Raw genomic sequence first — 23,165 nt, 5'->3', positions numbered from 1 at the left:
GGTCTCAAGATAGTTCTCTGAGACCACAAAGATATTAGTTCAGCCAGTGGGCATCACAGCCAACACCACAAAAACCAAAACCAGGTCCATACATCAGCTTCGTTGTTTATTGAGGGAATATTTCACTTCACACATCCCAAAAAAGAAAAAACATAGAAAAATGGTGGCACTGTTAAGCCCCAGAAATGATATGCGAACATTTTTGGCCACAAAATTACAGTCGACGTAGCCTTCACATAAAATGCTAACTTGTTGCTGCATATCTTGCTTGACATGCTTGTTTAATTTCAACCTTGATGGGTGGGTACACACCCTGAAACAATGACAACAAAACAATTTGTGTACTTCTACAGTTGATCTCCCCATAGTGCTTGATATGATGTTAAAAAAAAAAAACTAAAACTTTTGAAGTGTTCCTTTCCAAAACGGGAAGTGCTAATCTCCACGCTAGACCACTCCTTCGAAGCATTCCACTAGCGCGTAACATAGCGGAAGGTGCAACTTTTCAACATATCAAGTCACATTGCAAAAATCTTGGAGTCACCATAAAAGTTTCCTTTTTCTACATTTGGCGGTGACCACTTTCATGCTCATGCGAAAAACCCTCACCACATCTACTGACTTCCTGTGTGGGGTTGGAGACTTCTTGTACCTGGGCCAACGGGGGGCGACTTTAAGCTGGACCTTCAAAACTTGGGGGCCAGAGTCAAGGACTTTCTCAAGGCTGGTGATATTGGAGTCAGAGTGGCCAACTTAAGATAGTTCAAGGTTGGTGTGGGGGACTTCGGAAAAAAAGTGTGATAACCAACTGGCACTTAGGCAAAATAAAAGAATTTATGTATCTGGGTGGAGGGCACAATTTGATGATGTGGTCTGAGTCTGGTATTCTCCTCGGTCTCCTAGAATCTTACATTCTTCTAGGGAGAATGTAAGCCTAGGGATTTGGAAATCGGGGTGGGCAATTTTGGGGCAAAGTTGAATATTTTAGGATTTGGGAGGGAGGCATCAGGGCCAGGTTGGGCATGTTCAAGAATGGGCCACTTGACATGAGGGCTAGGGAACCTTTGATGCCAGGATACGTGTCGTGAACTTGGTGGCCAGATGGAGATATTCAGGGCTTTGCTAGAAAGGACTTGAGAATTCATAAACGCTTGGAGCTTAGGGACTTTAATGTCAGGCTATGCATCGGGGACTTGGGGCTGGAGTTGGAGAGATAACCAATGGAGTTGAAAATTTAAAACCTGGATATTTTGGGGTAGGGGGTTCAAACACGGGGAAGGGGATTTTAGGGTCAGGGTGGACCACCAACTACTTCCTGGGTGGGGTTGGAGACTTCATGAATCTGGACGGAGTGGGCGATTTGACACCGGGGGTCGGGGACTTTGGGGTGGGGGAGGGGGACTTGGGAGCAGGGGGAGGCACCTTTGCTAATGGGGTTGGAGACTTAATACCTGGAGATTTAGGGGTCGGAGTGGGAGACTTCGGAGCTGGGGTGGGAGACTTTGGGGATGGGGTGGGAGATTTGGGTGCTGGAGCGGGAGAGTTAGGGGCCGGGGGTGGGGATTTGGGGGCTGGGGTCGGGGATTTTGGGGTCGGGGTTGGGGATTTGGGGGCCGGGGATTTGGGGGCCGGGGATTTTGGGGCCAGGGCTGGGGTTGGGGATTTGGGGCCTGGGGTTGGGGATTTTGGAGCAGGGGTCGGGGATTTTGGGGTGGGGGCGGGTGTGGGACTCTTCATGGCCATGGCCGGGGTCTGGGACTTTGACGGGGCGGGGGCGGATGTCTTGGATGGTGGTATGACAGCAGGTGTGGCCATTTTGGTCTGGCCCAGCTTGGACTCTGGGATCTGCTCTCCGTGCCGGTACACGCTGACGGTGATTTCCACAAACTCGCCGCCATACTTGTTGCGCACGTTGATACTATACTTGCCGGAGTCTTCAGGCGTGACTTGGTTGATAACCAGACTTGAGAACTTTCCACCATCAAAGGTGATCCTGGTGTGCTCGGTGGAGGCCACCTCCTGCTCATTCTTGAACCAGGTGACCTCAGGGGTGGGCTCGCCCCACACGGTGCAAGTCAGACTCAGTGACTGAGGAAAACCAAAGTGAAAAGAAACAAATGTTTGTCGAAATGGGTAGAACAGTGGGCCATGTTTGGAATAAAAGAATAGGTCTGAGACAACTAAATTATGATTAGAGTCCTGTCCGCATTACGTCTACAGTATACTTCACACGTATACAGAGTGCACCCTTGGACTGGTCACCAATCAATTACATGAGTGGTAACTGAGCCAGCTATGTGAAGTGTTACACCAGTCTCTCCAGCTGGCTTCTGGAACTTTGATTACTGGGACCAGTGTTTAGATCCTCTGCGTCCCAAGACAACTTGGATTGAAATTCTGAGGCACCACCTGCGGCTGACCAGTTACCAATTGGAACTACTCTGACTGTGTAATTCTTGGTTTTTGTTAAGCCCAATTTTTTCCAATGTACCTTATCCTCCATGATAGTGACCACGTCGGGCAGACCGCCCAGCACTCGGCCGCGGTCTGAGGAGACAAATGGACACGTGAACAGAAGGACACAGGCGCAAACATCAAGGCTGAAATACTCACTTTTCTCCGCAAAGGCAGCGGCCCTGAAAGACGAGATAGTTTGTTGAAGAACAAGAAGTAAGAACACAGTGTCAATATTGACAAACAACTTACTTAAGTCGCAGGTACTCCTCGTAGGCGTCGGTGTAAGCTGCCCAACGACAAACCACAATTCAACGCTTTGTTTCAAAGCTTCCAACAAGAAAACTAAAAAGCCACCCTCGGGGAGGGGTGGGGATTTTGTCTCTACGATACCCCATTCTGTCCTGAATAAAGACATCATCTGAATGGCACTCTCAATTGTGGTTAGCAAAGACCTCACCTTGTCCAGAAAGGTCGAAGGTCCTGGCGTGGGTTTTGATGCCATCTGAGATCTCAATGGTGTACAAACCCTTCTCCTTGTCGGATGGGTCGCAGATCTGCATCCAGGCCATCTCGGCCGTGCCGCCGATCCTCATCTTTTCTGAGGAGGCGATCTTGCTCTCCCTGCGAGTGAGGCCAGCACCTAGCCTCAATTACTTCTAGTTTAATTTACCAGTCACTATGTCGAGACACTAACACAACGCTAAAGCATCCAGTGGACAAATAGCTTTGACGGACATTGTGAGTAACTCCTGAACAAATACATGCGAAGAAGGTCCTGGTGACAAAATAGTCAATCAAGATTTGAGAGCAAAAGAGAACGGTACTTGTGTTTCCACACAGTCTTCATCTCCTCTGTGTAGTAGTTCATGTAGCACTGCAGACGAATGCCCTCTGGTGTACACTGGAGTACAAGCTCGGAGGCCGATTCGCCTGTAACGCAAATGTGCATTTGCGCATATTCTAGATGCCATATACACAGGTGGGTATTTTACACATTTTTTTTGGTCCGCCATTCATTGATTGTTGGCACCTTGGGTCCCTCTATGTCTTCATCAGTCATTGTTTTTTGTTTTTTTTTTCAAACCCAACCAAACTGGAACCGTCAGTCCGTTGCTTTATTTTACCAACACTTCTGTCATCACCTCGTCACCAAAGTGTGAGCATATTTAGATATTTTTTGTTGGTGCGTCGATCATAGACAAGACGTGTGTCTGGTGGCGACGGACCAACGGAACGCTCACCTCTGCCGGCGAGTGACGATTAACAACCAAGGACAACTGAATGGATGAATGAATCATTCTAGCAGTTTATTAGCCAAGGTATGGCACACTTCCGATAACTCAGTGGTCATGCTTTGTTGAACTTTGAAATGTTGCCACTGTCAGGGTGAAATTTCAGCTCCCTAGTGTACTGTATTCTTTCAATGCTTGTCCCTTGATGTGAAATGTCTTTGATGTAAAATGTCTTTGATGTAAACTGCAACATTCATAAAAAATTCCAGATTGGAGGGACCCCTTTAAATAGAGTACTGGTTTTATAATGCAGATTCTCTCTAGTCTATCAAGTGTATGCAAAGTGGCGTACACTGTGGACTCACCAGCAATCCTGGCGAGGGCATTGATGATGTCATCAAAGACTACAAAGGAAGAAAGGTCACGTGAAACGCCAAACAGGCACAGGAACAAGAGCACAATGCCAGGAACAGGAAGTACCTTGTCCCGAGATGTCATAGGTGGATGTGTCCTTTCCGCGTTTATCTCCAATCACAGCTTTGTACATGCCCTGATCCTTCCTGGAGAACTGCAACAATCAATCAATCCATGAAACCATCCGTCAGTCAGACAGCGTTAACCTGTCATTAACGCTTTCAGTGCCATGGACAAGAATTTTCATCATGTAAAATGCAGAGTTTGTGTCCCAGTGACGATATTTTTTTTTTCTTTAAATGACTGGATAGATAGCATAGATAGATAGATAGATAGATAGCAGCACTCGAACACTCTTAGAATGTAGTTATATATAGACACAAACTGCTAATTTACCATCAAAAACACATGTTCACTGTTTTTGTTCATGTTTTATCAAAGGGAAGACGTTTCAGATGCTATTTTGTGTGTGTGTGCGTGTGTGTGTGTGTGTGTGTGTGTGTGTGTGTGTGTGTGTCAAATTCAGTGCTGTGCAGAAAACACATAATTTTACAAATAATTTATTCAAAAAATAAAAATAATAAAATAATTTTGGCCAAAATAGCTTGGTGTCACGCAACTGACCTATTTTCAAACAGTGATTACAAAAGAACAGAATAAAGTAGAATCTTACTTTGTTTTTCTTGGTAAGGAATGCAAACCATGTTTTCATATGGTACCACCAATGTCTACATTGTCACACAATAAAATATTCTGTCAACCTTGAAAGATGCGTCAAAATGCTAAAATAGACTGGCACTCAAGGGGCTGGCTTTTCAGACAACGCTTGGCAACGAAAGAGTAAGCCTCTGAAGCGTGGCTCACCAGTGGGATGGAAATGGCGCAGGCTCCCGACATAACGTTGGGGGGAGTTTCAGGAACCATCTCCTCATTTTCTTTGTACCAGTGGAAGGTGGTCTCCTTGGTCACGTTGGCCACCTAGAAAGAGACACGCCCATGCAGGTGTTGGCCGCCACGCAAGACAACACCACAGACGCGAGCTATGCCGGCCACACCTTGCAGGTCAGCATCACGGTGCAGTCCTCCATCACGGTGAAGCCCAGTAACTCTGAGAAATGTGCGCCTGAAAACAAACGTGTCAAACATAAGGACCAATGACAAAAAGTGGTGAAAAGCACGGAAATGAATTGGCTGATTAATTGATAATATTAACACTGACAAATGAGCCTAACAGTCAACCACCACTAACAACTACAAATAAATAACTAAATAAATAAGCACTAAACTGCCAAAATATGAAATAGCAAACATTGGAAATAACAAAAAAAAACAATTGGAAAAAAATTGCAAAGTGTGGGAGGTTACCTTGCTTCCTGACGAACTCTCTCCTCTGGAACTCTGCTTCCTTCAGAACCGCCAGGAACACTGCAGGGCAGAAACCAATGAAAAAGTGTCATGCTAACATTAGCCTCCAAGTTAGCACTAGGCCAGTGGCGTAAAACTCATTTTTACTGTGGGCCACATTGTAGTTATAGTTTCTGTCAGAGGGCTAGGATGACTGTGAGGTCAAGTCAATTTTCAAGTCCGTCAGACACTTTTGCTCATTTTGAAATCAGAGGTTGGTAAATACTGTTCAAAAGAGAGATTGTGAACAACAACAAAAAAAAGTGTTGTTGTTTTTATTTTTCCCTAAAACTTTGAAAAGTTTAAGACAACTTGCAAGTTTGGTGATTCAGCCTGAATATTGAAGTCATATCAGCATTTCACAGACCACATAAAAGCAGCCCTTGAGCTTGACCACTGTGCACTATCCCATCTCACGAGATTTACCATCTCCGACCAGCACCAGGGAACTCTGCGTCTTGGCCTTGCCGTCGTGGATTTGCACTGTGTAGGTGCCCTCGCTCTCTCGGGTGAAATTGTCCACAACCATCTGGATGACGCCGGTGGACACGTCGTGGCTTATCTTTTGGCCCTGCCGCAAATGCAGACAAACACGCCATTTGTCGCTTATTAAATGTCTTCCGTTGGTAAATAAAAAAAGAAAACAAAACCCTCTGCAAAGGCCCCAATAAAGTTAGAAAACATTTTTTGGCCCAGACATCTGCATCACAGATTGATATCAAACTTTTGAGATGTGACAATCATAACAGGACCAAAAAAGCTTCACGGACAAGAAAACAGAACAGGAAGTCAGATGGCAAGCACTAGACTTCTTCCGATTTGGGGGTAAATCTGGTCCGTTCTTCGATTTGATTTAGTCCAAAAAATAGTTGTTGAAAACTGAGTTATTTTATAGGCCTTTCAATGTAGTCCAAAAATACTCGCTGACAGCAGGGTTGTGCTTAGCTTGTCCAATGGGGTCCAAAGTTAGAGCAAAAATAGTTGTTGAAAGCTAAGTTGTGTTCAAGCCTGTCAAATGTGATCCAAATTTAGTCCAAAAACAATCCTTTAAAACTGAGGTGTATTTTACTTATCAAATGTGGTCCAAATTTTGCTCAAAAATAGTTGAAAATTAAGTTGTGTTTATGGGCGAACGAGGTCCAAATTTGAAAGTTTACTGAAGATTTATCTGATTTATAGAAGGGCCAGTGTTTCTCATCACTACCAGAAACAATTGTAGGAGTGAAATGTTTTAATATTAAAATGAATAAGGATGATTTTAGGTTGAACAAAAGGGGACTTTCTGTACTTCTTGATTTATGCCTTGCCTGTTACCCTGTGGCTGCTGGTTGGCACCTCTAGCCTCTACAGAAGACCATTACCTTAGGACACAGGGAACTGGGGTATGAATCCCAGTCAGGGCAAATGGTAATTTCCAGTCTAAAACTGGGACAATGTGTCCATTGTGACAAAAGTTAAGGACCCATGGTTGGAACTTAACAGGATGTCAGGCATTTTGGGAGAATTCCACAATTTCAAAGAGTAACTCCTTCCAAAATTTGGTTTGATGACTGTCAGAGAAATCTCTAAAAGAAGACTAGGACAAGCCTAGCTGCTAAGCAGCAAAAAGAGTAACTCAGAGCAGCCAAGATTGACTTTTCTCTGCCATGGCAAAGGAAAAAGCTTGGCGAACGAACTACTGTGCTGCCGATTCGTCTAATTCGTCGCTCAAGTGTCCCCGCCTGCTTTTTATTCATTCAGCAGCAATGCACATTACAAGACACAACAAAAGAGCCAGCCGGGCGCCACCGACAGCTGGGCCAAGGTCCTGGCTCACACTTTCCTGCGTCAACATCTCTATCTAAGGACAGGGTCGTAATGAACTAGGATTGCATAGCTGGATAACAATGTACACTATTCTAGACAAGAAATAAGCACATAATGTTCACAACCTAATATATGATTCCCTTCACAATGACAGATTGTGGACATATATAAATATAAAAAATAAAAAATAATCTTGAGAATTTATGCTGTAAAATGGGCCATTTTTCAGCCAGCAGCCCTTCTAAGACAAACTTCAAGATTTTGGGTGGTGTGAGTTTGTATTTATTTCGTGCCGCTTACCTCGCCGCTGGTCACCTCCTTGTCATTGACCACAAACCTGTAGGTCACGGCAGGTGTTAGCTTGATGGCTTGCACCCAGAAGCGCACGTGGCCTTTCTCCAGGACCTCGTAGTTCAGCCCGTGCTTGAGTGGGACGACTGCATTGGAGGAGACAACGTTTCGCAGTCTTAATCTTTAAGTTCTAACGGCTTCCAAGTTACGGTGGCCAAGCCGAGGCCTCACTAAATTTCAAGCCAGAGGATTCAAGTCGGCAAGTCATATGGTTTTACAAAATCATTAGCCAGTCTCTGTACTTGTAAGTCAAATTCAAGTCAGGTCTTTCCCAAGTCAGTCAAGCAGGCCCCAAGTTCTGAAACTCACAACATTAGTGTGCCTCGGGTCAAGCGATGTGACCTGTAGAGGATGGTGCCTGATACTCACCTGGGTTCCTGATGGCATAGCTGAGCTCCAGCATTGAGTTGAGTGCTGCGGAGGAAAGACATCTGATGTGAAGGGCAAAGATTGGTAGCAGTCAGCAGACAAGGGCAGTGTTATAGCATACCGTCCTCTGTGAGGGTTTGGCTGGCCGAGACGCCATCAGTGTCAGTTACCAGCACGGAGTAACGGCCCAAATCGTCTTTGTCGGGATTCAGGAAACTCAGTCTGGAACTAAAAACATACAATAAGACATCAATGCCACTCTTGCAACACGTAGCACTCTTAGCTATAATGTACATGCGGTATACGCTACAACTTGTACCAAATATGTTGAGCGTATGTGGTCACTGAAGCGAGTGTAGGAAAGTTGTCTAGACATAAGTAGTTGTTTGTGTCCATTGTTAGCATCGAGAGGCAAAAACCTGTTTAGGAAGGCATTCATTTTTCAGAGAATTCCACTATTCATTGCAGACCTCTGTCCTTATGCTCCATGACTAGTAAAAGACACTGTACATGTTTAAGATACTGCAGATAAAATTTAGATGTAGGGGGGTAAGTGTTGGTCCTATTTGGTCGACTTTGTTCGGATTGCTGTATTTAAACCTTTAGTCAATGCATACCGAACCAAAGACCTGAAACACAAAACCAAAAACTGAACCGAATCATGGATTTTTTTTTTAATTGTTTTACCCCGTGTTTGTACTGTACATGGTATAATGACAGTATGAAAAGCAGATAGTAGTGTGTAAACAATGTAATTTGTCTTGCTCTCAAATGTAGAAAAAAAATTGTGCGTTTGGAAAAATGGCCAGCTTACGTGCGTCCTTTTGTGGTGACGTTCACACGAGGGCAATCGCCAATGGGCTTGTAGTTCTTGGACCACACGAAGGCGGAGGTCTGGCTAATGTCACTGGCCTCCAGAGACAAGAAGATATCACCTGTTTCCTCATCCACACCAGCCACAATTTCCTTGGTCCCTGGAGTTGCCAGCAAGCAGCGTGAAAGAAGACTTTTTCAGCAGACCCCACAAAGACAGTTTTACAAAAATCGGAATTACCTGGAGGAGGTCTGGCGCAGACAGCCTCGGTTACCAGGGAGGGTCTACCGATTCCGTGAGCGTTGACGGTGCGAACCCGGAACACGTACCACTCACCCTCTTCCAGGTTGCTTACCTGCAGAACAACAGTTAGTTGGTTGGTCTCATTTGTCTCACATCTCAGGAAATTTTGCTTCTCCTCAGTGAGTCTTTTCTGATGAGCCAGATGCTCAATCTATCTCTAAGACACCTTATGGGTCCTGATTTGCTTGAACTGCCTCAGGGAGTTCCTCACCTTTTCTTCAATAAGCTAATTTTGGCCCCTTGTTTTATGACCATGTCCCTTTGGTCAATAACAAAAGCTGAGGGTTCAGGTGGTAATGTTGAAAATGGTGTTCCTTTCAGTCAGTACCCAAAATTTGTGAGGAATATAGACTGAAGGGTAAATCACACCAAGGCATCTTACAGCAGGGCTCACCAACTCTGGTCCTTGAAGGTGCTTATCCAGCATGTTTTCAGTGTGACCCCTTCAGGAACATACTTTTTGGTCACTAACTATATGTTGGAATGGAGACTGACTTGTGGCCAATGTTCCCTCTAAGCTGCGCGCTTACGCAATTGCGCACTGCTCGCAGATTCTCATTGCACAATAAAATCTATGCTGCACATAAAACAAAATGCAATATAAACATATTAAATAATATCTAATATTAGACTTCATCTTTTTGATTAATTAGAACAATAATATTGTTTTCTGTACCATTTTGCATTGTGACTCAGTGAGTGACAAGTGTCCAGCCAATTAAATGAAGCCAGATCCGTTAAATGGGATCCGATGCATTTTTTTTTTTAAACCCACAATAGCTGAAGAGGAGCAAAATGGAAATTGGACCGACGCAACTTTCAGCATTGGCGTCCACGTCAAAACAAAAGGACTTATTATTTGAAATGAAACGTGAAGACAAACTACAAGCAAGTCATGAAAGTCTTTCTGAGGAAAAAAAGAAGAATGGATTTTGTACTGAAACAATTTCGGGACAGCTGTTTTGGGTGAGTATGTTTTTGTCATTGTATGTCATTCATGTCATTGTATGTCATTCATATTCAATTGTCATGTTTGGCTGGGGTTGATTGTTGTGAGTTTGTGGGGTTGTGTTCATGTTTCTTTTCTGCTCGCGTCTGCCTTTATTGTCTGCATTCTCATTAGTTTGATTTGGTCCACCTGTCTGGTGACCAACCCTGCCTCATTTCCTTGTTAAAACTTTCTTCTTTGAGACGCATATTTCTTAGTTTTCCGGCATTTTTTGGTCCCCCTTCCTTCCTCTTCCCAACTCACCATGCCCAAGCGTGGCACATATTAAATTGCCATTTGTAATTTAGCGTACGATCTTGTAAAAGCTTGTCTGCTCTTCGTGGACTTTATAAAACTTGGTGACAAATAATTTAAATGATTACTTATTCTACGGTTTGGCACGTAGAATGATGGTTTTAATTGCTGATGCAGGTTTATTGATGTTAAAATGCTCTGACAAATGGCCTGCGCAGCCCAGTACATGTGCACATGGGGGTCCAATCACTGAAGGCCTGAGTGTGAAATGCACGGACCACCACTGCTGTGGTCATGTGTGAAGTTGATCACTGTGGTCCAAAGCCTGCTCAGGGAGTTTGCATGAATGCTCAGATGCATTGAAAATTAGAGGAAACATTGCTTGTGGCCTTAGATTTTGAGGCTTCTTAACATTGAACTGCTAAATTATCCCACAGTTGTTTCCAGAGAATCCCATTTAACTCTGGAGCTAACAGATCTTCAGGCGACCAGACAGGACTGAGACCTCCTCACTCTGGCTGGTCTCACCTGCATGTAGCGCTGAGTGATGGCGTTCTCATTCAGGGCAATAAAATCGCAGGAGCCCTTTTTGGCCATGTCTACAAAGTACCCTGAAACAGCGCTTGCCCCAGTATAGATCGGAGCTTTCCAAACCAGGACCAGGGAGTGACTCCGGACCTCGCTAAAGGTCAGGTCGTAAGCTGGACCTGCAGGAATGAAAAAGAAAATAAATGTTTAAATTATTCTTTGCGCTAAATTTGCAACACTATTGGGCGCCATGTAAACACTAACGGTAAGGCTTACCTGGCTGCTCCATGGTCCAAGCTTCACACTTCATCGGGAGACTTGGGGCTGAGGGCACGCCTACACCTGCCATGTTGGCTGCTTGAACTTTAAACTCGTAGAAGGTTCCCTCTGTCAGATTATCCACCTAAGAAAAGATAAAAGATTTATCCATACAGTAATTTCTCCTGAACATCTCTGATTAATGAAACACAATGGTCGTCATTTTTAGTTACACACTTTCTTCATTAATACCACATAGTAATTTAGAACTAAACATTTTGAGGACCCCAAGCTACGGCTGGCAGACTCCAGTTTGTAAACCACAGCTCAAAAAGCACAAAAGCCTGGTCAGTCGCAAACGACGATGTCAGATGTTAATAGGATGTCCCGGACACTCACCGTGCACACTCGGTCCACTATGCCGCCTACATTGACCGCCTTCCAGACCAGGGTGTCCACGTCTCGTCTGTCCACGTAGTAGGCACTGATTCTGGAGCCGCCACAGCTCTTGGGGCTGCTCCAGGACACCGTCATTGAGGATCCGTCACAGTTCAGCAGGCTTATGCCGTAGGGGGCGCTGGGAGTGGCTGCCAGAATGGTTACGGTTAGTGGTGGAAATCGACACAGCAGTAATTGCCCATAGACGTTTGTATGGACCGTCACTTAACAAATGGTGAAAGCCGTCCAGCAGTCACCATATTTGTAATATTTGTAATTTTTTTTTTTTTTTTTTGGTGTGGCAGGGTTCCTGCCACCCTCCTCCAAGTTGCTTAAGCCAGTAAAAACGAAATAGTCCCCCTATTACCAATGGAAATGCAACCAATGTCTTCCATCCCTGGTGGGTGACTAGTGCATCAGTGTTGGATCAGAATCACATACATTTTCAAATGTGACTTGTGATGAATACAATAAATCATGTGAAGAAGGAGGTGCTTTTGAGCAGATGGGGATGGGGGTGTGGGGGGTGTCAACCATTAAATACATACTATCCTAAAACCCCCACCTGACAGGACAATACAACAGCATATTTGAATTCACCAAACGGCAACCAAGCACTCTGTGGTCAAAAACTGCGGGCGGTGCTCACCCAGTGCCGGTTCCACCGCGATGGGTCCTGACTCCTGGGACTCCTCGCTCAGGCCAAAGACATTGACGGCTTGCACTCGAAACACATAAGTCTCCCCTGGCTTGAGGCCATGAACCACAAACCTGGAACCATGTCAGAATTTTCTGTGTAAAAAAGCTTGTGAACCTGCTAACTCAGTGTACATAAAAATCACACAGTGATTGTCAGATTTTTTTAGGAGTAAAAATTAGCCTAATAATTAGCGCAACCATTCATAAAGTAAGTGACCGTAGTGGCTAGCAGCGAGGCGTGCTAACCAGCTGATGCGATAGATAAGGTATATGTGATATTTTTTTCAGGTATTACACAATTATAAATTCACATGATCACATGTGGTTTATGCTTGAGAAAAAACCCTTGCACTGAAGAAGAGCGTTTGCTTATTTCTATAAGATTACCAAAAAACATTAGCGACTAAGAAGGCCAAGATTTAAGTACTGTAAATTCTGGACCTGTTGAGTTTGAATGGTTTGTGGTTGCAGGCAAACCAGTCCTTGCTGCCCACCGCACGACCGTCGATGTAGTATCCAATCAGGCCTTGCTGTCCATGCTTGGGCGCCTCCCACTGAACGAAAATGGACGACTTAGTGTTCCTGGTGGCGACCGGTTGGCCGGGAGCAGATGCCACGCCTGTTTGTTGGGAGAAGCAAGCAGAAGCTGTTAACAACTGGGAAAGCTTGCGAACCATAGACGTTTAGTTTTGAGTCCTGTTGGACATTTCCATGTGAGGGTGCTCCAATCACAAAGTGTGTGAGTTTTACCAGCGTCATCAGCATTTTAATTGGTGACCTCAAATTAAATAAATGTGTAGCGTTGTTCACAGGCTGCAGCCCCTAAAAGCCAATTTTGAAGGCCATGTGTGGCCACACAACCTGCTTCCAAATTCAGATGACCATTGGATATAGCCCTTAACTATGGTTTCAGCTTCCAAGGAGATGCGCCCTAAGCAAAGACCACTTTGGAGCACTTTGAACCCCATGTTGCTATGCTTTTCTTCTGGCGCATTTCTTCTACGCTACCCTGTCCAAATTTGCCATGCTTCATGCATTCCACGGAAGAGCCATCAAAATACTTAAATACTGGAGGATGCAGCCTACAAATTCAAACACAACATGTGGAACTGGTGCCAAGGGCGCAACAGAGTGACTTTTAGGGGTGTTGTGTGGGGGATCCATACGGTATGGTACATATTCATTAGGATATATAAGTGTAATCAAAATAGATAGTCAAATATTATTCCTGGAATTCCGGCTGGGATACTAAAGAAGGGTGGCTACCTTCTGAAGCGGAAACTGTTTGACCTTTTACTAACCACAATGAGTCCCTCAGGAATGGAAAGACAGCAACATTGTCACTATTTACAAGAAGAGATAAATCATCTTGTGGTAAAAGTTGTGGCATCTCCCTTCTCTCAGTGGCCGGCAAGGTACTTGCAAAAATTATGTTGTCTGGCCTAGCAATTCTGGCAGAGGGCATCCTCCCAGAGCCACAGTGTGGCTTCAGAAAGAACCGAAGCAGACTGGACATGATTTTTGCTGCCCATCAAATCCAGGGGAAATGCAGGGAACAAAACAAAGACCTCTACATCACCTTTATTGACCTGACCAAGGCCTTTGACACAGTTGACCGTGACTTGCTCTGGAGCATCCTCACGAAATTTGGTGTGTGGCCCAAGTTCCTCAGCATTTTAAAACTGTTTCATGAGGGTATGCAGGCCTGCGTACTTGTAGGCAGTGGACAGTCCCCCTCTTTCCCTGTGAAAGTAGGCGTGAAGCAGGGGTGCCTAATGGCCCCAGCCATCTTTAATCTTTTCCTGGCAGCAGCCACACCTATTCAGACAGTCCATCACTGAAGATAGTAGAATCTCCATCGAGTATCGCCTGGAGGGGAGTCTATTCAACATCCGGGGCCTACAGGCAAAGACGAAGCTGATAGACACCAACATCCAGGAGCTGCAATATGCAGATGACTGTACACACCTTGCCCACACTCCTGGTGCCATGCAACATGCACTAGACACTATGTCATCAGTCTACCACTCATTTTGGTCTGGTGATCAACACCCAGAAAACAGAAGTTCTTATTCAGGAGAGGTCCCCATTCCCTACACCCCCAGTCTTTACCATCAATGGCACACCCCTCAATGTCGTTCAAGAGTTTTGTTACCTCTGCAGTGTTCTGACCCCAACATGTCAGATCGATGTGGAAATCCAGGATCGTATGAACTCAGCCTCCTCTACCTTTGGGAGACTGCACTCTTGAGTGTTTGAAAATAACAACCTTCGAACCTCATTGAAAGTGTCAGTATACAAGACGGTGTGTTTCTCTACTTTATTCTATGGGTCAGAAGCCTGGACAAATACCGCAGACACACCCGCTGCCTCGATGCATTTAACATCACATGCCTCCAACACATCCTTGGCATCACATGACAGGACCATGTTCCTCATACGGACATCTTACAGCGCAGAGTCCATGAGCATTGAGGCAATCATGGCACAGAGACAGCTCTGGTGGGTCGGCCACACCATCTGGATGTCAGGACACCGACTGCCTCAACAGGTGCTCTATGGTTGACTCCTGTCAGCCAGCAGAAAGCCCAGAGGACAAAACCTACGGTACAAAGACCAACTGAAACGGACACTAAAGACGTGCAATATCAAACCCAACGAGCTTGGTCGTTGTTGAAATCAACACCGGAGGGATCAGCGAAGGCGAAGACACCACCCTGCAGTTCCAGAACCCAGTCTCCTGACCCAGGCCTCACATGTCCCTACTGCGGCAGGACGTGTGGCTCCAGGTTCGGGCTTCATAGTCACACAGCGTAGCACCGTCGCCAGCAACCATAGCCACCATCCAGATCAACAAAATGGAAGCTACGTCATCTTCGATTCCGATGGACCGCCAGTGTGTGTGTGTGTGTGTGTGTGTGTGTGTGTGTGTGTGTGTGTGTGTGTGTGTGTACGGCTATACTTGTGAGGACCATCACGGGCTGGGGACCAGCAGAGTCAGGACATTTTTCACAAGTGAGGACATTTAGGCCGGTCCTCACTTTTTTTCATTCTAATGGCTCTTAAAGTTTCAAGGTGGTCCTCACAAATATACCAAAAAAGATTGTTTGTGTGTATTTTCATTTTCCGAGAATAAACACACTTTTTGCTCAGTGCTGCCATCTTTTGGATTTTATTATTTTATTGTGCAAATTCAACTGAAACAAGAGGAAAGAGTCTGATGGGCTTATTGTAAAGTGAAAAGATCAGATTTTTTTGGGATATGCTTTTTCCCTAACAAGTCAAATTAACTTTTATAAGGAACATTTAATGTCTTTGATAAAAGTTGAACAAGTTATACAATCCTGATATTTTGAAATGCCTTCAGACTCTTGACTCTTGCGCGTGGTCTATACAGTGATCCCTCCTACTTCGCGGTCTCGGATATCGCAGTCTCAGTACTTCGCGGGTTTTTCCAGGAAAAATTAAAAATATTTCAAATTACAAAAAATTATTTAAAAAATGCGCAAAAATGGAAAGAAAATGAAAAAAAGCAAAAAAGTACATTATACAGTGCTGTATTCATCAAATAACTAAGTAATATTAGTTAATAACTTAAGAATTCTTCAAACGTTAGAGTTAGTGACGTTTGTTATCTAATTTTGAAATATATGCTTTTAATTTGTAGGGTTGCGTTGCATTTCCCTTTTACATTTTCTGTGCGTCATTCGGCTCGTTACGGTGACGTAGTGAATGACAACGTAAGCTCATATTTATAGTTTAATATATATGAAATAATTATCATTTATGTTGATAACGCACGCTACTGCCTATGTTTCGTAAGCGATGCGTGTTTATTCTTTTTATGTGTTCGTTTGTGTAGAGGTTGCACTTTATAGTTAGTAGTTGTTAGTTGTTGCTAACCCGTTAATGTCGGCTAAAAATACAATAAATTCATAGATTAAAGTTCGGCAGGTGTTTATATGTTAGTTGACTGACTTTAACATTGTTGTTGATTTATTATTCAACAGATACTACATGATGCACAATACATGAGCCAAAATTAATGTGAAGTTTAATGTGATGACTTGCGTAAGCTACTCTTTCACTGGAGTCTTGGTGCAGACAACCAGTCCTGAGAACACGTTCTCAACAAACCTAAGTAATATTAGTTATTTAATGAATATGCAATAATGTTAATAAGGATAATGTAATGTTAAATAATAGGAGAAAGGAAATAAAATACGCAAAAAATACAAAAAAAAAAACGGCTGCGGCTATATTGGGGCGTACATAGAAATCTAGGAAATGATACCCTAATTCGCGTGTTTCAGACTTTGCGGTGGGTTGACACCCCCCCCCCCCCCCCCCATTAACCGCGAAGTAGGGGGATCACTGTATTTCTAAAAATCACAACAATGTCTAAAAATCCCCACAAACCTTTTGTCGACTCCTCAGATACAGAGTATGTCATCTCAACCTCCTAGATGAAAGTGTTGCAAAGATATGTAGGCTAAAAGGGTCAAAACCTCAGTTTAAGGCCTTTCATAGTGCGTTGCCTGTACTTGTTGGTACTTGCATGTGACCAGCAAGCTTGTGACCCTCTTGCGGATAACTGGCTTTAGAAAATGGATGAATGGATGGAAATATTCTGCCTGGTCATACATATTGGTATTTTTTTCCCCTCCCTGGGCAATAACAGTCCAAAAAATGTACAAAGGCCATCACCAGGTTAATTGTGCCTTTGTGGAAAATTAATGAAGCAGCAGAATCCATCTTATTACGCTATTTTGCCATTTGCTGTCGACTGAAATTGATAATAAGCTGCCCAAGACTCGATCAAATCACAGCTCCCCTGCTTTCTAAGTTATTAGAGATGGGAAAACCATGTTCAGAAAGTAAAAACCCTGCCACATTTTGGCTTCAGCCACAGGTACTTCTATTCAACCTGCAGTCAAATAATCTCATTAAACTGCCAGTTAAGTGTCAAACTGGCAGGGTTTTTCCTTTCTGGACCTGAAATTCCCGTCTTTGCCAGTTAGTTCATGTGATGTTGGGAAGCTGAGCCATGATTGGTGGTTTCTGCAAGCCCCTCAAATGGATCAAACAGGTGCATTTTGTTGCTTCATTCATATTCCACAAAGGTAATATTATAAGAGGTATTATAATATAATATAAGAGGTATTTTAATAAAGACAATTTTTGGGTTGACGTCCCCTTTAAGATTGTTTTATGGTGAAGAATAAGTTTATTAAAGGTTGGAATTGGCTTAAATGTGGATTCAAAGCGTTTGTTTTTATGAGCGACACACAGCTGGTAGCTAGCAGACCCCAGTTGTACCTTCCACCTCATGATTCCTGGTGACACAGTGGTACTTTCCCTGCCTCTTAATCACTAAGGCGGCAAAAAAACAACAACAAAAGCCTGAGTCGGACCACAGATTTGATTTCCTAGCGTTTACCTTCGGCGCTACCTTCCAGCCTGGCGCTCTCAGCTGCATCCAGGGCGGCAATACTGAAAGAGGGTCGGGATGCCCTGCTGATGCCGGTGCTGTTCACGGCTCGGACCCGGAAGCGATACGAGTGGCCTGCTTTCAGCCCGTGAACTGGGTATTTGCACATCTTCACTGGGGCGTCGTTGCACTGCACCCACGAGTCGCTACCTGCCTCACACCTCAAAAAAAAAATCAATCAATTAGCACCACATGCTCATTGCTGCCACGTTTGTTAACTAAAAAAAATAATTGATAAAATGTATAACTTCATTAGTATAAATAATACAATAATAGTAATCATTTAATTATTATTGAATTATTTTATAAAATATATTTTTATTTTGGGAATAATATATTGTCAGGTGTTAGAACCCACCCATCAAACTTTGACGAGGGAGGTTGACAGATAAACTAAATGCATGAAACACCGCCACAGTTTAACAATTAACTTTTGATTAATTAAATAAATGCTTGATTAATTAATTAAAAGTCTCATTAATTAAATAAGTTTTATTAATTAATTAAATGTGGGATTAATTAAATATTTTTATTTAATTGAATTAAATACATTATTAATTAAATACATGTTTTATTTAATTAATTAAACATTTAATTAATTAACTTCATAGAGGCGAGCGTGCCCACCTATCAACGAAGTAGCCGGTGATGGTCGCCTCGTTGACGGTGTTAGGCGGTTTCCAGGCAACCAGCAAGTAGTCCGAGTTCACGTCGTAAGCCTTGACGCTCATGGGTGCTCCGGGCGCCCCGGCCACGGGAGGGGTGGCGTCTGAAGCGAGGGGCAAGAAACCATATTAGGTCACATGCTAAAATGTTAAGAGGCTAGCGTACGTCACCTGTGACGAAGAGATAGGCACAGTGCTCAGAGGTGCCGTCCTTAGTGTAGACGCGGATGGTGTAGAGGCCCTCGTCGTCCTTGGCCAGCTGGGGCAGCGCCAGACGGGCCACGTTGCCGCTCACTGACATGTTCACTAGGGAGCCAGCCTGCAAAAGCTTCTCTGGAATGCAAATGTGGCGGAATACCGTGGGGTGAATGCTGTGCATAGACGTTTGTTGCGTATTTGTGGAACGATTGAAGAGTGTTATTAAGGAAGTGTCTGAAAAAAATATTGAAAAGCTTTTGAGGGCCGGCCGTGGAGTCCTTGTGGTCATTACGGGACTGTTATCTTCTCTGGTGTTTTGGTTAATGTTGGGGTTTTCTGTTCCTTTCTGTTCAAGGTTTTTGTTGGGCTTAGCACATTCTGGGTTGTTTGGTCTTGTAATTAGGTTATTTCATGTTTCGGTTTCCAATGTTAGTGGAATTGCGTCCACCTATCTCTGTTAACCAGCTTCCCTTCTGTCTGCCAATCAGCTCCCTCCTACTATTGTTCCAATTGTGTCTTGTCCAGGTGCTCCTTGTTGTCGTTAGTTTTGAGTGTACTGTACTTACTTACTTTCCTGTTTCCTTTAATTGTTGATGTTATTTTGAGGATGTAGAAGTAGTGTATGTCTTCATGAGTTTATTCCAAACTAAAGCATCTCCAAAACATCATTTCGGGTGCAGCCCACGCGGCCCGGTACCAGTTGATTCACGGACGGTACCAGTCCGTGGACCGGGGGTTGGGGACCACTGCTGTAGATCACAGGTGTGGAACTCCAGTCCTCGAGGGCAGTTATCCTGCATGTTTTCAAAAGTTCTCTCTTGAACACACCATATTCAAATGATGAGTATCGTTTTCAAGCTCCTGCAGAGCTAATCATTTGAAACAGAATGAGATAATTGGAAAAGATGCAGGATACCAGCCCTCAAGGACTGGAGTTCAACACCTATGCTGTAGATTGTGAAATTATAATGGAATCGTATAAAAAACATAATGAATTCCAACATATTGCAGAATGATGCCTCACCGTCTCTGTGAAATAATCATTGAATCGTATGCAAAACGTCATGAATTCCAAATTATTGCGGAACGATGCCTCACCGTCTCTGTACCACTCGATGGAGGGGGGCAGGTTGGGGAGGTCAGGGACCACCACCAAAGTGCACATTAGGCTGGCCGCCTCGCCCTCAACGCCGAAGGTGACTGGGAAACAATGCACCAGGCTGACCTCCAGCTTGCTGGAGTGGCTCCCGCTCAGACGGGGGACTGCGAGTTGGGAAGGAACAAATCAAGAACATGTCGTCATTGAGTGTTATGGGCTAAAAGTAGAGCATGGCGCAGTCAACAAAAAAGTGCACCAAACAACCTGTAACAATCGTTGTATGTGGCAAAATCATCATTGATGAGCAATTGGAATAATTTAACAACACTGCCAGATATTTTGGTGACAAAATCATTAGCAAGCATTAAGTAATGGAACAGTTTGTGGATTGCAACGACCAAAACTAAAGAAAACGCTTGTATTTTCTGCACTAGAAAACAATAGCTTTCAATTTTCTCCAAAAAGGACAGTACACTTTATAATCCCGTGCACCTCATACGGTGCACAGGGGCTATGTCATATATGCTTAGATCATGAAGCAATTTTTATCAGGACAAGATGCAAAAAAACCCGCTAATTTTTATCAAATAAAGCACAATGTTATTAAATAATTCCAGAAACTGTTTTTAAATCAACAAAACAATATACTTTTTTTGGTTGCAATTTGATGAAAAATGTTTGATTGAATTGAATCATAATTATATTTTTTTTAAACTCTTGATTAGTGTTGGCTTTGATCCAAACAGATTTTTCAATGTAATCAAGAGGTATTTTTTTCCCTTTCCCGTATCATTTCTATTCTGAGTTTCTGATTGAAAAGTTTCACTTACCAAATTAGATTTTGTTTTGATTCCCATTAGCACAGCTTCATCTAGTGGATGCATAACGCAAGCCCCGCCACTACTGCAGCTTTTATTCTACACATCTTATTATGCAGTGCATCTTATACAGTGCAGAATTTAATTGCCATGTAGATTCTTCTATTTTTACCTCTGTATTTCAGTGATAAATGCATTTTATTATTAATTAAAATATTTGAAATTTTGATATGCTGTATAAAACTGCTACTTTTTATAAAAGAAAGCAGGGCTTTATTAATTAAATCCAGAAACAGTTTTGACATCAATAAAACACTATGTTTAAAAAAACACAAAAAAAACCCTGAAATTCAATATTTAATTTATTTATTTAATTTAATCATAACTCTATTCTTTTAAACTCTTGATTGGCCTTAGCATTGATCTAAACAGATTTTTAATGTAATCAAGAGGTATTTCTGCCCCATTCTTCTTCCACAAATCATCTTTATTCTTCATTGTTTATTGCCTAATAATAAAGTTTGACTTAAATGATTGTTTTGTTTTGATTCCCTTTGATTCACAGCTTTGTCTAGACTCTAGTGGATGCATATGATAAGCACAGCCACAACTGTAGCTTCCCCCTAATGCGCCTAATAATGTGGTATGCCCTATAAATGAAAACACTTTTAAAATAGGCCATTCATTGAAGGTGCGCTTTAAAATCTGGTACCTTACTGTGCAGAAAAAACGGTAGTGCCGATTAGCTTTAGCATTACTGACTACATATTTGCGGCCCAACTTGCTCAAATGTGAAAAGTCATGGAAGGCGCAAACATATGGAGGGCCGTAAGTGCCAATAAATACATATACCATTCAGTAATGAAATAAAAGTGTGTGAAAGGAATCATATATTAGGTTGTTATCATTATGTTCTTAGTTCATTGTTACCCATTTATGCAATCCTAGTTCATCTTGACCCTGTCCTTAGATAGAACTGTTGACGCACGAAAGTGTGAGCCGGGACCTTGGCCCAGCTGCCGGTGGCGCCCGGCTGGCTCTTTTGTTGTGTCTTGTAATCTGCTATGCTTCTATTCAATAAAAGCCAGGGGGAACGGCTGGGCAGGTGGAAAACTAGCGTTGGAAGACCCACGAGTTACATTTGCCCAAGCTTTTTTCCCTATGCCGGCATAGAAAAGTCAATCTTGGCTGGTCTGAGTTACTCTTTTTGCTGTTTAAGCAGCTAGGCTTGTCCTAGTCTTCTTTTCTGAGATTTCTCTGACAAAGTGTCATAAAAATAAATAAATGTTTCATTAATTAAATAAAGTATGTAATTACTTAATGAAACATTTTCTTATTGATGACATATTTAATTAATTCATGAAACATTTATTTAATTAATGACACTTTTAATTAATGAAACATTTATTTAATTAAAGACACTTTGTGTCTTGGCTTAAAGAATAGGGTAACCAATCAGACGTTTGGACCCGGTTTGGATTGAACAGGGTAACCAATCAGGTATTAGCAACCTGCCCCTTAACCTTGAACGAGTGAGGTTGATAGATAAAATAAATGCAGGAAACGCTGCAAAAATGTATAAAAAATATACCCCGGGAATTAATGGTTGAAGGTTAGCAAGTAGTGCTACTGCTGCGGTCGAAGCAAAGCCTGAAGCGTGCTCTCACCTAGACCGATCTGGCTGGCCCATCCGCCTCCACTGGCGCCTGCGCACACACCAAAGTGCTCATTCACAGGACAGCTTCGGGGACAGGAGACCATGCGCGAGGGCAGCCCACTTACTGCGGACGGCGACCGTGGCCGCGCTGGTTGCTGTGCCGTGCGGGTTGGTGGCCACCGCGCTGTAGTCGGCGCTGTCGCTCACCGCGCACCTGAAAAATGCAGCCTCAAATGACATTGTGAAGATTGTGAACACATTATTTGCTAGACCCTTGCGGAAAATTTTGACCCAACTCGAGCTTTTTGAAATTTTTGATGCGTGATATCAAAGGAAAAACATACCAAAAAAAATAAAACACTAGGAGGCTCAAATATTACATAGATTGTCAAAATATGACAACTTTCAATATGCCGCTCCTTCTAAATGCTTTCAAATGGGAGGTAGAGGTACACCCTAAAGGAGTCAAATTTAGCCCATGTCAGACTCATTTACTGCCATTCAAAATTGGAAATATTGGCCATTTTGGACACATTAAAAACACGATTTTTTTTTTTCATCATGGATTTCCCCAAAATTGATCACAAATCCTTTCAACGGCAACTCGTGAATGGGGCGCAAGAGATATTTTGTGCTGACCACCCAAAACCACTGAGTGGCGCTAGTAGCCAACTTATGACATTTGCAGGACTTTCAATGATTTTGATGATTGGCTTGGTCTGGACTCAAAAAATGCTTAAAAAAGTCTTCAAAAATAGCCCTTTTGAAGAAAAAAAATCCTATTTCCATTTAATAAATATATAGCAAATTGCTATTAAGGCATTTTCACAATTTTTGTGCACAAAGGGGGCTGATGCCACTGAACATTTTGGGAGGTTGAAAGTAAATATATATTTATATTTGACCATTTGTTTTCAGTTT

At 43.1% G+C, this 23,165-nt stretch overlaps 1 protein-coding gene across 1 annotated transcript in view; it reads right to left on the bottom strand.

Annotated features, from left to right (window-relative positions):
- Positions 1 to 93: 93 nt before the first annotated feature.
- The window catches only part of myom2a (myomesin 2a), a 37,869-nt gene continuing 14,797 nt past the window's right edge, over positions 94 to 23,165 (bottom strand). The window contains exons 6-33 of the mRNA XM_088420227.1: positions 22,370 to 22,458; positions 22,255 to 22,293; positions 19,769 to 19,933; positions 18,644 to 18,805; positions 18,435 to 18,576; positions 17,757 to 17,968; positions 12,758 to 12,935; positions 12,267 to 12,388; positions 11,579 to 11,766; positions 11,198 to 11,324; positions 10,922 to 11,100; positions 9,088 to 9,202; positions 8,848 to 9,007; positions 8,155 to 8,261; positions 8,034 to 8,078; positions 7,614 to 7,750; positions 5,934 to 6,078; positions 5,469 to 5,528; positions 5,159 to 5,226; positions 4,968 to 5,081; positions 4,170 to 4,257; positions 4,055 to 4,093; positions 3,282 to 3,387; positions 2,915 to 3,078; positions 2,707 to 2,743; positions 2,614 to 2,636; positions 2,492 to 2,547; positions 94 to 2,088 (exon numbers count right to left, since the gene is read on the bottom strand). Of these exons, the coding sequence (XP_088276353.1) occupies positions 1,309 to 2,088; positions 2,492 to 2,547; positions 2,614 to 2,636; positions 2,707 to 2,743; positions 2,915 to 3,078; positions 3,282 to 3,387; positions 4,055 to 4,093; positions 4,170 to 4,257; positions 4,968 to 5,081; positions 5,159 to 5,226; positions 5,469 to 5,528; positions 5,934 to 6,078; positions 7,614 to 7,750; positions 8,034 to 8,078; positions 8,155 to 8,261; positions 8,848 to 9,007; positions 9,088 to 9,202; positions 10,922 to 11,100; positions 11,198 to 11,324; positions 11,579 to 11,766; positions 12,267 to 12,388; positions 12,758 to 12,935; positions 17,757 to 17,968; positions 18,435 to 18,576; positions 18,644 to 18,805; positions 19,769 to 19,933; positions 22,255 to 22,293; positions 22,370 to 22,458 (3,847 nt within the window). The 3' untranslated portion in view covers positions 94 to 1,308. The remainder of the gene's footprint in view (positions 2,089 to 2,491; positions 2,548 to 2,613; positions 2,637 to 2,706; positions 2,744 to 2,914; positions 3,079 to 3,281; positions 3,388 to 4,054; positions 4,094 to 4,169; positions 4,258 to 4,967; positions 5,082 to 5,158; positions 5,227 to 5,468; positions 5,529 to 5,933; positions 6,079 to 7,613; positions 7,751 to 8,033; positions 8,079 to 8,154; positions 8,262 to 8,847; positions 9,008 to 9,087; positions 9,203 to 10,921; positions 11,101 to 11,197; positions 11,325 to 11,578; positions 11,767 to 12,266; positions 12,389 to 12,757; positions 12,936 to 17,756; positions 17,969 to 18,434; positions 18,577 to 18,643; positions 18,806 to 19,768; positions 19,934 to 22,254; positions 22,294 to 22,369; positions 22,459 to 23,165) is intronic.

This window comes from Hippichthys cyanospilos, chromosome 7, assembly GCF_059441005.1.
Source record: "Hippichthys cyanospilos isolate Australia breed blue-spotted pipefish chromosome 7, RoL_Hcya_1.0, whole genome shotgun sequence".
Classification (NCBI taxonomy): Eukaryota; Metazoa; Chordata; class Actinopteri; order Syngnathiformes; family Syngnathidae; genus Hippichthys; species Hippichthys cyanospilos.
This window is presented reverse-complemented; position numbering and strand designations above follow the sequence as displayed.